The sequence below is a fragment of the Heterocephalus glaber genome, unplaced genomic scaffold, assembly GCF_053883595.1.
Source record: "Heterocephalus glaber isolate CG9 unplaced genomic scaffold, H.glaber_assembly_v1.0 deba00001481, whole genome shotgun sequence".
NCBI classification, from domain to species: Eukaryota; Metazoa; Chordata; class Mammalia; order Rodentia; family Bathyergidae; genus Heterocephalus; species Heterocephalus glaber.
Window position 1 is genome coordinate 13,330,648 of NW_028258317.1, and position 17,157 is coordinate 13,347,804.

A 17,157-nucleotide genomic window follows, 5' to 3' on the forward strand; every position below is an offset into this window, starting at 1 on the left:
TTCTGGCATTATACCTAGGTCTTTGATCCATTTTGAACTGATTTTTGTACAGAGTGAGAGAGAGAGATAGGGTTCTGTATGTGGATATCCAATTTTTCCAGCACCATTTGTTAAAGAGGCTGTATTTTCTCCAGCCTCTTTTGTCCTCTTTTTTGGTTCTTTTGTCAAGAATTAGACAGCTAAAGTTGCATGGGCTTATTTCTGTGTCTTCTTTTTCTGTTTCATTGGTCTTCATGCCATGCTGTTTTTGTTACTGTGGCTTTGTAGCATAATTTGAAATCAGGTATTGTGATGCCTCCAGCCCTGCTCTTTTTGCTTAAGATTGCTTTGCCTATTTTGGGTCTTTTGTATCTCTATGTGAATTTTAGAATTGTTTTTTCTAGTTCTGTGAAAAATGTCATTGGAATTTTGACAATGATTGTGTTGAATCTGTAGATCACTTTTGGTAATATGTCTATTTTAACAGTATGAATTCTGCCAACTCATGAACCTGAGAGGTCTTTACATCATCTATTGTCTCCTTCAATTTCTGTCTTAGTTGTTCTTAAATTTTCATTGTAAACGTCTTTCACCTCCTTGATTAGATTGATCTCTATAGTTTTGTTTGTTTGTTTTTGGAAGATATTATGAATGGAATTGTTTCCTGGATTTCTTTTTCAGCTAGTTCATTATTGATGGATAGAAAAGCTATTGATTTTTTAAATGTTGCTTTTGTATCCTGTATACTCAAACTATAAGAATATCTTCCCTTTCCTTTCCTATCCTTTCCTTTCCTTTCCTTTTCTTGAGTCAGGGTTTTGATATGTTGCCCAGCCTGGCATATGCACCACTGTACTTGGCCTAACATACTGCATTTTCAAATCCCCCCCCCCCACTAAAACCCCTGAGCAGAATCCAGTTATTTGGTGGATACCTGTAGTCCCTGCACTAGGAAGCTGAGGTTGGGAGAATCACTCGAGACCAAGTTTTGGGATCTTCCTGGGCAACCTAGCAAGATATCCCCATGTCCCCTTGTCCCTTTATGTATTCTAGCCAGGAAGTCCTCTCACTTTAAGATTCTCTGCCCCTCCCCCTTTTCTTTCTTTCTTTCTTTCTTTCTTTCTTTCTTTCTTTCTTTCTTTCTTTCTTTCTTTCTTTCTTTCTTTCCTTCTTTCTTTCTTTCTTTCCTTCCTTCCTTCTTTCCTTTCCTTCCTTCCTTCCTTTCCTTCTTTCTCTTTCTTTCTTTCTTTCTTTCTTTCTTTCTCCCTCTCTCTCCCTCCCTCCCTCCCTCCCTCCCTCTCTCTCTTTCTTTCTTTCTACTGGGAAACAAACTCAAGTCCTTGAGCTTGCAAGGGGGCAGCAGAACCACTGAGCTAAATCCCTGGCCCCACCTCTACTTTAAAAAAAATAAAGTTACTTGGGTCACAGTGGGAAGAGCTGTGCTTTGGGAGTAAAGAGATCTGGATCCAGGCCCTACTTTGGCTGTGTAACTTAGGTCCCTTCTATACTCTGTGTCTTCTGTCAAGTGGGGAAGCAGAACTGTGTTCCAGCAGGACTCTTCCAGCTCTGACATTCTAGAATATGATGCTAATTTTTAAATAGCAGATGTTATAATGGTGAGTTATCTGTAAAGGATTTGCTAGTAACATTTCTACATTTAAGACAAGAGTAGGGCAATGAATAATGTGATTATATTTTCACCTGTTATTTCCTTTGATGCCAAAGTATCTAGAAGTGACGAGTCAAGTAAAGGGGTGTTCATTCTGGGAAAAAGAAACTGAGCTATTATTTCTGCAGCACCATTGGTACGCTCTCAATGCTGTTTGCTTGGGTTGGGTTTTAGTGCTTTTTTAGTTTTAGTTTTCAACGTTAACACATTATATGTGATGAATATATAGTACTTTATATTGATATCAATGACTAGGATGGCAAAGATCACATAGTTCAAATTATGGTGAGGCTCAAACAGGAACCTTTTTTTTTTTTTTGGCACTGGGGATCAAACTTAGGATCTTGTGCTTGCCAGGCAGGTGCGGTGCCACTGAGCTAAAGCCCCGGCCCTCAAACATGAACCTTGATGCCAAGGAGTTCACCTCCTCCTGAGGTGCCTCATTTCATTTTTATATCTCTCACATTATTAGGAAACTTCCTTAGGCTGAGCTAAAATCTTTTTTATTTTTGTACTGGAGGTTGAACCCGTAGCCCTTCCAGGCTAAGTGCAGCTATGCTCTAGCTCCAGAGCTGAAATCTTTTTTTTTTTTCCGATTAAGTTTATTGGTACATTTTAGGTATAAAATACGGTTACATTCATCATTGGGATCTTGTACCATTACATGAGTCTCTTGGTTCTTATTTTTTTTCCCCTTCCCTTGCCCTCCCTTTCCTATTTGCAAAGACCTTGTTTCCATTTTTTTCCTCTTCTCATATTTTTTCCTTTCTCTTTTTTCCCTTCCCCTACCCCTCCCAATTCCCCTGCTCTTTTAGACCTTTTCTTCCTGTTACACAATATCAGTTATACATTTTTTAAATTACAATATTAAGATCTAGGAGACATTACCACAGATTTTACAGAATTTAAAGGGATATAGAAAGCATATTACAAAAATCTGTTTTGAAATAAATTTGACAACTTCTAAGAAGTAACTTAGACAAATTAATGAAACTAACTCTGGAGGAAATATAAAATTTGAATAGCACCTATTAAAGAAAGTATATTCCTAGCTTGAAAACCTACCTATATGACAACAGCAGGCTCATAAACATTTTAACTGATAAATTATATCAAACATTTAAAGCAGAAAAAAGAAGGAACACTTCTCCCCTCATTTTAGGAAATCAACATTGTGCTAATCCTAAAACTGGATAAAGATAATAGAAGAAAAAAGTATGAACATAGATAGAAATTCGTTTAGCAAAACAAACTATTAGAAGTCAGATCTGGCAGGATGTAGAAAGTGGTTTTGTTATAGGGATGGCAGTGTTGGTTCAGCATTGGAAGATCCACTCCCAACAGTCATCATTTTAACAGAGGAAAGGAAAAAGCCATATGATCCTGTCACTAGTTGGAGAAAAAGTATTGGACTGAATTCCATAGCTCTTCAAGGTAAAAGCTATCAGGAGACTAGAAGTAGAACAGAAGCTTCTCAACAGATTAAAGACATGTACTCCATACTTCAGCAAAAATGCCTTATATGAATGGAGAAGATACAATGCTTTCTCCCTAAGGTGGGGAACAAGGGCAGATATGCCTACTCTTCATCTGTCCGTTAAACTTTGAAACATAGGCTCAAACCAAAATAGTCTGGCAATAAAATGACACAATTAGGATAGGATTGGCAAGGTAGGAGCAAAATCTTTATATGTAGATGAAATGATCATCTACAGAGAAAATACTAAGAAATCTCTAGGAGCCCTGAGAACTTATATTTGAATTTAGCAGGATTAGAAAACACAAGGTATATATAAAAATTCAGGTCTATACATACTTGCCATAAATAAAGAGTTGGATATTGAAATTTAAAAGTTATGTAGGAGTACAAAGGACCTAGAAAAGTAAAAAAAAAATCAGTGTTGGAAGATGTTTAGTACCTAATTTTAAGACTTCCTCTAAAGCTACAGTAATCAAGGCAGTGTTGGTGTAAGGAAAGACTTATAGATCACTGGAATAAAACAGAGAATCTAGAAATAGAGCCACACATGTATGGTCCACTGAGTTTTGAAAGATTATTTAACATTAACATTTTATAGAATATAAACTCAATTCAAAAGCCGAGGAAAAGATAGTGTTTTCAGCAAATGGCACTAGAACACCTGGTATCCATATATAAAAAATTAACCTCAACCCTTTATTTCCAAACATAAAAATAACTTGAAAGGATCTATGAACCTAAATATGAAAGCCTAAGCATATAAAACTTTAAGAAGAAATTATAAGGGAAAATGTTCACGAATTTAGGGTAGGCAAGAACTACCTAGGATACAAAAACATGATGTATAAAAGAAAAAAATTGATAAATGAGATTCCATCAAGATTTAGAACTTTAAATGACATCATTAAAATGAACAGTAGTCCTTAAACAGACCATATTTACAATGCATATAATCTATGACCAGAATATATAAAGAACTCTTACAGCTCATTAATAGACAACCCAATTCAAAAGTAGACACAAGAAGATGATAAATAGCCAGTACAGCACAAGGAAAGGTGTGCAACACTAGAATCAGAAAAATACTAATCATGAACGATAACAAGATTGAATTATATACTCATTAGGGAGATGAAGTTAAAAGTTTTAAAAGCCTTGTCATGACTTTTTCTTTTTGTTGGATTCTCCCCCTTTGCGTTTAATTTGTCACGCTCAATGGATTCATTCTGCTGGGCTTCCTGGGGCTGTGATCCTCATTGTCTTTTCCTAGGATATTGTCTAAAATTTTTTGGAGTGTTGGTTTGGTATTCATGAAGTTCCTAAGATGCTCCTTATCATGAAAGTATCTTATTTCTCCATCAATTTTGAAAGATAGTTTTGCAGGGTACATCAATCTGGGTTGGAGGCTGTTTTCCTTTAGGGCTTGAAATGCATCACTCCAAGCTCTTCTTGCCTTGAGGGTTTGCATTGAGAAGTCTGCTGTGATTCTGATGGGCTTTCCTTTGTATGTGAGTTGTTTCTTTTCTCTCACTACTTGTAGAATTTTGTTCTTCTGTTGGGTTTCTGGAATCCTAACTATTATATGCCTATGTGTAGATTTTTTTTGATCAAGGTTATTTGGAGTCCTATATGCCTCACTTATCTGTATGTCAAGTTCTTTTCCCCTCCTTGGAAAGTTTTCTGCCATCACTTCTGTGAACAGTTTTTTTATGTCATCTGCACTCTCTCCTGTTTCTTCATTAACTCCAATCAGTCTTATGTTATTCTTCTTCGCATCGTCTAGCCGCTGCTGGATTGATTTCTCATGATCCCTTACAATTTTAAAGCAATTTTTCTTTTTCTGGTCACTAATTGCAATCTTATCTTCTATATGTGAAATTCTATCCTCACATTGGTTCATTCTGCTGTGCAGACTTTTGATGGAGTTTTTAATCTCCTGGAAATCTGTTTGCATCTGTTTTATGGATTCCATTTGTTTCCTATGTTGGGATTCCATCATGTTCCTCAGAGCCTCTATTTTTTTAATCTGTGTCCTCTCTAGATTTGTTAATCATTTCTTGCACTATGGGCACAATCTTTGCTGTTATCTGAGAAATTATTTCTGATTTCATTTTTTCCAGATCCTCTTTTGATGCCAGTTCAGGGAGTCCGGGTGGCTGAATATCAGATTGTTCCATCTCATTTCCCTTTGGCGTTGCTGTAGATGATCTGGAAGTCTGTTTTTGAGGCTTGTTTATGTGTCTTCTCATTTCCACAGTGTGTGGAGGGGTGCTTCTGGTGCCCGTGTGGCTCACTTTCTCTGCTCTAGGAGTGTGGAATGGTGGCGGGGGAGCCTCTTCCTGGGCGCTGGGATTGGCTCACCTTCTCTGCCCTAGGAGTGTGGAATCTTTACCTCATAAAAGTAGTCATCCTAACTTTGCTCTCTCAGGCTTCAAATTATATCTATACCTATATTCTTTCTCCCTGGCCAAGGTTGGAAACTGCTGATCTTCAGACCAATTTTAGGCCCTGTCTTTCTTTTATTTATTTGTTTGTTTGTTTTATTTATTTATTTACTTTTGAGATAAGATCTGGCTAGGTTGTCCCAGCTGGGCTTGGACTTGGCATCTTCATGCTTCAGACTCCCAGAGTGCTGGGATTATAGTCATGCATCAGCACACTCAGTTTGAACCATGTCTTATTAGCTTATTACAGTGTTGAAAAATACCTCAATTTAGTTTTCAACATTAAAATATCATTTATATATATAAATATAAACTAAGTTTCTAGCTTCTCTTAAAAAATCTGAAGATCTTGTAGTTTCCTCGCTAATATGATTTGTCCCCTGCCTTTAAAAAATTATTATTATTATTATTATCTTGTGATACTAGGGATTAAACCATTAAACCCAGAGGTGTTCTGCCACTAAACTACAGCACCAGATCTTTCCTCTGTGTGTGTGTGTGCATGTGTGTGTGTGTGTGTGTGTGTGTGTGTATTTATTTGAGACAGAGTCTCACCAAGTTGCCAAGGCTTTCCACCTTCTACCTTAACTTTCAAGTAACTGGAATTACAGGCTTATACAACTGGTCCCAGATGATCTCTCCATTTTAAAAATTATAAATTGCTGGGGCTGGGGATTTAGCTCAATGGTGCTGCTGCCTGCCTGGGAAGCACAAGGTCCCGAGTTCCATCCCTGGTACCAAAAAACAAACATAAAATTGTAAATTGCTCCCTCTTGCTTTTTGAGTCTGAGTCCACACCTAGTTCTAGGAATAGGCTACACAAATTCATCCTAATTCATCACCATAGGCCCACCTCTCATCACATTGATTCAGAAGAAAGAACCATTGTAGAAGCAACCCCCCCCCCCACACTGGTGATTGAACTCAGTACCTTGTGCTTGCCAGGCAGGCGTAGTGTCACTGAGCTTCATCCCCAGCTCTGTAGAAACATTTTAAGGTATTGGAAATCAAACCCAGTGTCTTGTACATGCCAGGCATGTACCCTACCACTGAGTTGCACCCTCAAAGGAAGCATTGTTTTAGATTGAGTTCCCTGGAAACAGAATCTAAGATGGAGAATTTCATGCAAAAGGTTTATTAAGAAGAGGTCTCAGGACATTTATCTTTGGAGAAGTGAAAAAAACAGGGTTAAGAATAGAGAAGCTGACCAGCAAAATTTAGTTAAAACTAAGAGCTCAGGAGCTGGGATAGCCCTTCAGAGTTAGCCTAGACTGAAGGGCGTCCCTCCATCAGCCAGTCACTGGCCTCAGGCTGTATCTGTGAGAGGCTCAAGTAGTTTCCTGGGACTGAGAAAAGAAAGTCCCCTGCAGTTGAAGGATGGTGTGTCTGCAGGGTCATGGGAGATCTGGGCAGGGCCCACAGGATGCACAATGGACAAAATTTAGTTTTTATTTATTTTTGGACTAAATTTAGTTTAACAGAGGTTCACTAGGGAGCCCAAGAAAGAGGTCTCTAGAAGTGACTTTTGTCTTCTAATTTTAGATGAGAACTTATGTAGCTAAAGAAACTGTTGCCACCTATCTCACATCAAAGTCAGCTTTGATGACATTAGTGATCTGCTATATCCAGTCAATTCTGATGACTGTTACCCTGAACTTTCTTTTTTTTTTTTTCTTTGGTACCGGGGTTCGAACTCAGGTCCTTGCACTTGTGCAGCAGGCAACAAAACCACTGAGCTAAATCCCCGGCCCCTGAACTTTCATTTTATTGATCTTTGTGGTACTGGGGATTGAACCCAGGACCTCTGCACTGAGCTACATCCCCAGACTTTTAAATTTTTTATTTTGAGATAGAATCTCAATTGCCCAGGTTAGCTATGAACCTGCAATCCTCCTGCCTCAGTCTCCTGAGTAGCTAGGATTTATAAGCATCTACCACTAACTCTAGCTTTCCCAGAGGACTTTTAGTAGGAACTTTTATTGTTGGGTCAGTCTTTTGGTTGTATTTTAGCAACTTAGAAGTGAACATATTTTAACTGATACAACCTGCCAACACAGAGCTGCATTCCCTGGCACCTGATGAGTAGCAGCTGCCTCCTTTTAGATGGGTTTCTTGCTTTCCAGTTCACAAGTGCTCACCTGGCTTTTGGGAGCTGTAGGGCAGCTAAATTCTAATCTAATAGTAGGAAGTCAGTAGAATTGTGGAAAATGGAAAAATCAAGAAACAGCAACAGAAGCATGTGTTTATAAATTTGGAGGCAAATCTCAGAATTAACAGCTTCTGAGGGGGTTGATAGTAGTTGCCTCTGGGGAGTTCTGTCATGGGTGGGTGGGACAAGGGACTGCAGGGATTTTTGTTGTTAAGACTTCACGTGCTCTTTTGGAAGCTGGTGTAACAACTGGTAAAAATGGTGCTCTGGGCATCTCATCTTGCTCTGTGACTCCCCATCTCCTAGCTCTGCTGCCTTCTTCAGGACTTTCTTCTTGGCAAGGAGTTTCCAAAGTATGAGCAGAATGATCTTCTTAAGCTATTCTTTCTCTCTCAGCTTCTAGAAGACCTCTCCCCACCACCACTATGCCTACCTCACACATCAGATCCCTATTTCTCCTGCAAGATTGCTCTGAGCTTTCCCACTGTCTGACTTGCAGCAAGAGATGACCAAGGTCCTGAAGTCTGAAAAATACACGGAAACAGCTTCCTAAATGTCACCTAACGAGAAGGAAGAATGGATCTCTTTCATTTACTTACTATTATGAGCCATGTATTCTTCTGTCAGAGGAAACAAGTATTTATTGTGCCAAGTTTGATACCAGATGCTATCACATTTTGTGTGTGTGGGTATGTGCATGTGGTAGAGCACACTGGGGATCAGACACAGGGCCTGTGAATGCTAAGCGTGCACCTTATCACTGAGTTACACTCCAGTCCCAGTTTTGTGGTTTTAGATTTTTTTTTTCAGTGCTGGGGGACTGAACTGAGGGACTCACATATGCTCAGCATATGATTGAACTGAGTGACTCACATATTACTCTACCATTGACTTTGCCCCAGGCAACTTTTTTTTTTGAGACAGGGTCTCACTGTGTAGCCCAGCCTGGTCTTGAATTCATGATCCTCCTGCTTCAGTTCCCTGGTAGTAGAGGTATGTGGCACCATGCCCAGGTACTTTTGCTTTTTAACATCTTTTCATGCCCCAAAAGTTTTTGTTTCTTTAGTTGAATCATCTATAACATGAATATGAGATTATATGGGCAAATACATCAGTGTTTGTAAAACAATAAGTTATCAACTGGCACATTTGTAGTGTGTGCATGTGCACACACACAGCTTTAAGGACAATAAGAAGATACTCCTGCTCTTAAGAGTCACTTTCAGGCTGGGCATGGTGATGCATACCTGTACCAGAGCTCAGGGAGGCTGGGGCAGGAGGACCCCATGTTGCCCAGCTTGGGCAACTTAACAAGACCCTGTCCCCCCCAACAAAACAACAAAAAACCCCCCAACAAAACAAAACCAAAAAGGTCTCGGATGTAGCTCAATGAGAAGGCCCTGGATTAAACCCCCAGTAATGTGTGTGTGTGTGTGCGCGCGCGCACACACACACACACACACACATAGAGTCACTTTTAGGGAAGACAGACACACTGACAAAAAGTAGTATGTTATAACTGTGATGCAATGCGCTAGGCTTATATCAGGAATAAGGGAGAAGAAATAAGATTGAATCCTGTGAGGAACTAGAGAGGAGGACGGGACCAGTTCTTCCTGGAAGGTATGAGGGGTCGGGGCCTAGAAAGAGCTCAAGAAGAGGTGTCATTTTATACAGGTTTTGAAAGATACTTGAGTAGCCTTCCAGGCTGATAAGAAAGATGTTTCAGGATGTGGTTTTTAATTTTTTTCTTATTTTAGAAGTTTATTAGAATTTTTACACATATTTTGCTGTCTACTGTTAAACCAAAATCAATCAAATAAGCCTGGATTGAGATTCAATTTTCTTGGCTAATAGAAGGTAGGATGTGTTTTTTTTTATACAATGGAGTACTACTCTGCCATAAAGAAGGATGAGCTTGAGACATTTATAGCTAAATGGATCACCTTGAGACCATACTCTTAAGTGAAAGAAATCAAACACACATTTAAATACTGCATTGTTTCTCTGGTGTGAGAAACCAAAAGTAGAAATAAGGACTAAAATGTACAATAGACATTGGGAAATGGGAAGAAAATGTTCAAATGAGAAGGGGAACAAGGGAGGGGAGAGGAAAAAAGGAAGGGAGAGACAAGAAAAAAAGAGAAAATGGAAGGAAAAAATGGCAAAGGGTTTTGTATATGGGGAGGGAAAGAGGAGTCAAGGGGGGAAATGGGAAAAAAAGGAAGACATGGGATGTGTTATGTGCAGGTACAGATTCCCTATGATGAATGTTATCAAATGTACCAAAAACGTTTTGCTTAAAAAAAAAAAAAAAAAAAAAAAGATGTTTCAGGTAAAGGACTCCCACAGGCAGTCAAAAGAAATGGTTTTAAAGGACCTATGCCCTAGGGGAACAAGGCAATATTTCTGAAATATGAGAAGACCTCTCAAAGAGGACTTCAAGAATTAAAGGAGCCTCAAGAAGTCTGTGTTCTAGATGGGACAGTCCTACAAGGTACAGTATACGCCTTTGCTATTTGTGTGTGTAGTAAAATTCACATAACCATCCCTTCTGTTTTTATTTATTTATTATTTAGTGGATAGAACCCAGGGGCACCTTACCACTGAATTAAATCCCCAACACTTACTTATTTATTCTGAAAAAGGGCCTTGCTAAGTTGCCCAGGCTGGCCTCAAACTTGCAATCCTCCTGCCTCAGCCTCCAGAGAAACTGAGATTACAAGCATAGCATGTGCCACTGTGCCCAGCTTCACATAGCCATTTTAAAGTACTATAGAACTCAGTGTCACTAATACCTTCACAGTGTTGAGCAAACACCATTACTTTTCAGCTCCAGAATATTTCCTTCACTACAAAAGGAAACCCTGTACCGAGTAAGCAGTCACTCCCCATTCTAGCCTCCTCTAGTCCCTTGCAACCACTAATCTGTTTCTGTTTCTATGGATTTTGTTATTCTGGACATTTCATATAAATCAAATTATAATGCATAGTCTTTCAATACTGAAAAAGTCAAAGAACATCTTAATTTTTCTCTGTGTGTGTGTGTAAGAGGACTGAGATCCCTGAGTGGTGAGCAGACCACACTTGGAGAACTGTTGGTCTCTAGATTCTAGGCTATCCAAGACACACGGCTCCAGCTCCCTGTGACACCTTCTGTTTCAAGATTATTATATCCCCATGCCCAATCCAGGTCTTCCCCACCCTGCTCCATCTCAACCTCTTAACTGGTGAAGAATCTGTCAGCCCCGTCTGCAAAGTTGTGATTAGTCCTACACCAATGGGTTCATGTTCTGAATTTCTCAAAGGAACCAAACAACCAAATGGTGAGACATTCTTACTGGTAGTAAATCTAAATATGATTTTAGAAAAGACTATACAAACTTATTTCTAATAAAATTCTGATCTCTGTCACCATCATTACATTTTTATAATCATACCAATTCCCCTTTGTTTCCTTGTGATGAGAGCCACCATATACTTTTAAATATCAAGCAGCAGCCCATGCCATGAATTGCTAACCCCTTTCTCTTGTAATGATCAAAGCTTATTTTATTCTTCAAGTATTCTTCTCTTCTATAATTAGTACACTTATTATACAGCATATTCAAATGTTAATGTGCACACTGTACTGACGCTGTTGTCATTTTGCTCAAGAGCTAAAATTATGTTGCCATTCTGCTTAATGCTAGGGATTCTGTGCTTGAAGCCTGTTTCCCACATGCCAGGAGCCAAGGTTATTTAATTAGAATGCTGAGCTGGAATGAGCAGAGTCTGACGCTTAATATAGAACCTGTAAACTAAATGAGGTCAGCTAGTACAGGTCCTACACACCTAGAATTAGCTGTCCATCACTGGAGGCAATCCACATGGGAGCAGATCTTGGCATTGTCCCTCCAGGGTCTGTACTAAACTCTGCATGTTAGATCCCTGGAAATCATAGTTCTGACCACTGGAAATACTTTACTGGAAGTGAGTTGAAATCTGCTTAAGTTTTTACCTTTTGGCCTTTGTTTTGCCCTCTGGAGCTCCATGGTAAACCTTCAGAGACTGAAGACAGTGACTTCATCTCATGGTCTTCTCACTTGTCTCAAGTCTTTAATGGCAGCTTCCCAGTCCTTTCACCATCATGGTCAATCCCCTCAGTTAGAGCTTGTCAATGCTCCCTCTATTTAAAAAAGAGAAGTGCTCAGAACCTTGTGAAACAATGCTCCAGGCATTGCCTGTTTGGTGTGGAAGTGAGCAGACCAACCAGCCCTTGTTGGATGCTGTTCTATGGGTGCTCTCCAAGAGTACATAAACTTTCCTGTTCATACCAGCTGAAATGACCGCCGAGCATTTTAAAATCCTATCTTGCCATTTAGGCCATTTAGAGTCAAAAATAGAATGGGAGATTTGTCACCATTCTATGTCATCCTGTTAAATCTGGCCCAGTGCTTTGGACGGTCAAGAAGTTTTTCTATATTGAATCCATCTTTTCCATCTACAAAATTTAAGCCACCGGTCAATATTGCTCTTTTTATATGAATCAGAATTCAAAACTCTTGACAGAAAAGGCTTCTGAGGATGGAGCCCTTCACTTACTACCAGGGATGTTGAATCAAAATATTCATGCAGGGTTGTGGATGTAGCTCAGTGGCAAAGTACTTGCCTTGTGTGCATGAGGTCCTGGGTTTGATCCTCAGCACAAAAAAGAAAAAAACTGTGTGCAGGCAGGCGTGCGTGTGCACACACACACACAAACACACAAACACACACTACCCTAATACACACACCCCTCCATCCTAAACGTTCCATTCCTAACTCAAGTGATCAAGGAGGGAAAGCACCAAATACATTCTGGGTTACTAATGGCTGGCCAAAGTAGCCAGGAAAAAGAGAGGAGGCAGTGAATAAAGTGTCCTGAAGGGCTAGTATGGCAGGACAGCAGACTGTGAAGGTATTTTATCATGACACACATGTCCACCTAGGTTGGGAGGCAGCAAGCCTGAGTTAAATGAAAGACAGCACAGGATTCTGAGAGAAAATCAATAACTAGGAAATAGAGCCAAGGTTGGAAGCTGGAAGGTAGCCAATTAGTGTGTCAGCCTGGTGGGAAGAGGGAGAGGAGAACAGAGATGGCAAGGGTCACCTGGAGAATGAAGCTGAGAATCAGCATATGAGAGAGAATCTGGGACATGAAGTGGACTCCTGAGATTTCCAGTCCAATATGGCATTCACTATCTACAAGGGCTATTTAAGTGCTCAATAAGTACTCACGTGTGACTATGTCTATCACTGTTCTGTTATTGCAGAAAATTTTGTTGACAACACTGTTCTACAGCATACTAGAAAAAGGCTAAGTCAGGTAGACTATCATTTTAGGGTACTTATTTTTCCTTCAGGACCCAGCTCCCATTAATTCCTTGGGGATTTTAAAAAAGTGTGTATTTGTATGCTGCAGAGCATTCTGAGTTATACAGATCTTCATGATACTACTTAGATCCAGGTAGGACTTAATGTGGTGGTCCTAGAACAGCTATTTATCAATTCTGGTTTTTTTTTCCTGGTACTGGGCGATCAAACTCAGGACCTTGTGCTTGCCAGGCAGTCATGGCACTACTGAGCTACATTCTCAGCCCTATCTGTCAATTCTTAACCTTTTTTTTGGTACCCGGGATCAAACTCAGGACTTTGTGCTTGCGAGGCAGGCGGTGGAAACACTGAGCTAAATCCCCGGCTGTCAATTTTTAACTTTCTTGTGTCTGGGGAAGACATCCTCCTTGACAAAGCCAGTAATTTGGGTTTAAGACATGTGGAGGCAGGAGATGAACAAGAAAGGAACCCTGGCCCAGTCAGGCAGATCTGCTGAATCCACTGTCCTTCCATAATTGCAAAGAACAGTTAGTAACGAAAGCTTTTGACCTGCTGTCCACGACCACTATCTAAGGCCATCCTGGCCAGGTAACTGAGAAGTTGAAATCAAGGCTGCGTTTGTTTGATGCAAGATATCTTGTCATCTTACCTGTGGGCTTGCACTAAATTTCAGTCTGTTTTCTTTCTCTTTTAATTTCCTGTCCCAGAAGTTCTTAGAATTTCTAATAAGATATATCAGTTCTACCTTCTAAATCTCTCTAGAATCTGTCACTTCCTTCAATACACTCAGTTCATTTCTCATTTCTCCTTTCTCACCCAGCCCCCATACTGCCAATCAATGCTCTAAGAAAGAGCCTGCCATGACATTATCCTCCCCAAACCCTTCAGTGGCACTCCATGACATCATAAAAGCCAGGTTCCTTGGGTCCCCACCTACCTCGCCTGCTCCAGATCTTTCTACTCTCTTTTGCATAGTAGACACTCCAGCCTTGCTGATTCCACTTGCAGAACCAAGATGCCCTACTGCAACTCTGTGCCTTTGGAATTACAGTGTCCTATGTCTGAAATGCCCCTTCTCCTTTATTCCCTTGTGAATTTCTACACTCCAGTTAAGGTCCTTCTTAAGTCTCATCTTCTAGAAGCCTTCCTGAGCCCTTGGACATTTCAGTGATCTGTTTGGTATGCCCAGAGGCTGCAGGCATTGGTCACCACACATCCTGTGTGATGACACTCATGGGTCTGTTTCTCCCTGTAAACTGTGAGGTCTCGAGGGCAGGTGGCATGCCTGACTCATCGCTCATCCCCAGTGGCTAGCACAAAACCTTACTTATAATCAGCACATCCTACTAGGCACCCAGCAGAATGAATAATCTGCATCATTCTGAGTCCCCACTGTGAATGGCTGAAGACGAGGAATATTGTCTGTGTGACTTGCTGCTGTCATGCTCCTTAGGGTTCACCCATAGCCTCTGGACCAGTGGCCCTGCTGGTTTCGGATGTGGGTGGAAGTGAGGCCTGCAGCTGTTCCTCCTGAAAGCCTCTCTGTCTGCTGGCTGTGACCCGGCAGACAGTGCGGCAGGCACAGGCCCTTTCCTTGTCTTTGTAAAACAACACTGGATCCCTTGAAGAGTGGTCTCATAGGGGCTGTTTGTGGCTAACTCTGTAGGGGAGAAGGAGCAGAAGCCTCCTAGTAGAATAAGGAGGAATGAAACACTGCTCCTCTTACATTGCCAGGGGTGTGTCTCCTCTTTGACATAAGGTCTCACTCTGCAGCCTTGAACTCTCGATCTTCCTGCCTTGGTGTTCCAAGTGCTGGGATTGCATGCATGTACCACCATACCCAGCAACAGCAGCATTTTCTTTTTAAAATGTAACCTATACATTAATGGTTTTCAAGACATTTCCACCAACATCATCTTCTTTAGCCCACTATTTACCTTGAGGGACAGGAGAGGCAGAGCTAGGGTTATTATTATATATGGACACTCTAATAATCAGAAAGGTAAAGTGATGGCCTGGTGTCACACACTATAAGCAAAGGTCCATAAAAGTGAAGTCACTTTCCCGGGGGCATGAAGTAATAATAATAAGTAGAATATATAGGGGTTATGTAAAAAAAATCTTTGCTGGGTTTTTTTGCTAACAGATGCTTAAAATCAGAGACCTTTTCTAATTGAATCTGTAAAAGAAGTTCAGTCATCTTTTGGGAAATTGGACTAGATGACATTAAAGATTTCTCAAAATCTATGAGGTTTGGTATTTGCTGCATCTCAAGTTCATGTAACTCCAGAAATGATTAACTTATAAGTAATTTCCAAAACAAAGAGCTCTCCTGTCCAGACCTATATCCCTGCCTGGCTTAGAAAAGTCTCAAGCCCATTATTTTTTTACTCTATTGGCCACTTGTCAATCTATTCTTCCCACTCCTTCTGCACCCTACAACATGGCAACTCTATTACTTGATCAATTGTTCACTGCCTCTATCAGCCATAACCAGGACTTACAGTTGCAGAGGCCCTATCTATATACCAGACTAGAGAGCAGAACTGTCATCATGAATTATTGAGATCTTAATTGAGTTCCCATTAAAGAGGAATTAAACCAACTGGACCAGTGAAGGTTCACTTTGTGTATTCCTTCTCAGAGAGATGATTAACTCCATTAAGGTGCCATATTTGGTAGTGGATATGAGAAGGGAGTTTTAACAGGTCAGTATAGGTACACAATTTTCTGGAAGGGACAATCTGTTTTGGTTAGATGGACAAAGTTATTTAGGCTCTGTCTGACAAGATTCTTCCCAGTCACCCTGCACGAAAACAAAATATCATACATCTATCCCCACTGGGCAAAAACAGTAGCAGCTGGGTAGAAACAGATACCCTATCTATCTTCTAATTCAAGAGTCTAGGCTCTATCCACTGCACCACACACTCTTCAGGTGATACTTGTTCCTATTAGATAGTGTTCCCTGAAAAGTGAAACACTGGTTCCAGTTTTAATGATGAAAGTTATATCAATTATAATGTATAACATCCTATTTTTGTTTCATCAAGAAGTCCAGGGCTCCTCAGGTAGAAGAATTACAAGTAATTCTGGGTTTTCCTAGCAGTCTTTGAGGATGGCTCTTCTTTCCGGGTTTGTCTTAATTTCTCTCCTGATTACCAAGAACATTCTGTCACTTAAACATAAGAACAAGATGAGCTTCTGGCTGATGGAGCAGCTTCATTCTGAAGTCTGGGAAGGCCTGCCACCCCCTTCATTTCCAGTGGAGCATGTGACCTTGCTCTGTGACTCTCACACAGGTGTCTACCATGGCTGGGCAAGGTCAGCCTCCCTAGAATGAGGAGAGTGCTACCAATAAAGAGTGACAATGCAGAACACAGAAAAACATAAAAGGATTCTTCATCCTCACATTGAATTTTTCCACGAGATATGCTGATAAAACCAGATCGGATCAGATCCTCGGCTCACTTAAAAGTACTCACAAATGCTTAGAAGAATGACAGGCTAGAAAGACCTGGAAATATATCTTTTGCCTGCTAAAGTCACTCTGTCTCTTCCTTCCCCTACCTTGCTAAAAATACAATCAAAGTGTCACTAAATAATAAAACAAACAAAAAGCCCCAACATGTGTTGAGCAGATTGTGATAGAATATCAGTTAGCTAAGTGTTTGGTATGCAAACATCCAGAGGGGGACTTGTAGAGAGGGAAAACAGAGAATGGCTAGAGAACTGGAGCACAAGGCAGGCTGCCTTCCAGGGAAAGGTGGTGCCGGAGCTCAGGACTTGGTTCACAGACCAGGATGATGCAGTTGCCATCCATGTCCACCTAGGGGCAGCAGTTCAAGCCAGAGGCACCTGCACCTCTGGTTCAGGGGCCAACTGTATGCTAAATGTGCACTATATACCAGCCTCTCTGGCAGGTATTGGGAACTGAACGGTTGGAAAGGATGATATTTGCCAGCAGCAGTCCCTTTTGGGCTGGGTCTGATCTAGGTTTTTCCAACTCTGAAGCCCAAGTCATCCTGCTGGAAGCAGGATGTTGAAATTTTCAAACAAATGGAGCCATCCATCATGTTAG

General features: G+C 40.6%; 1 protein-coding gene across 1 annotated transcript in view; it reads right to left on the minus strand.

The window, feature by feature from the left end:
* The window catches only part of Anp32b (acidic nuclear phosphoprotein 32 family member B), a 55,010-nt gene extending 43,205 nt beyond the window's left edge, over positions 1-11,805 (minus strand). The window contains exon 1 of the mRNA XM_087183631.1: positions 11,722-11,805. Within this exon, the coding sequence (XP_087039757.1) occupies positions 11,722-11,790 (69 nt within the window). The 5' untranslated portion in view covers positions 11,791-11,805. The remainder of the gene's footprint in view (positions 1-11,721) is intronic.
* Between the last annotated feature and the right edge of the window lie 5,352 nt (positions 11,806-17,157).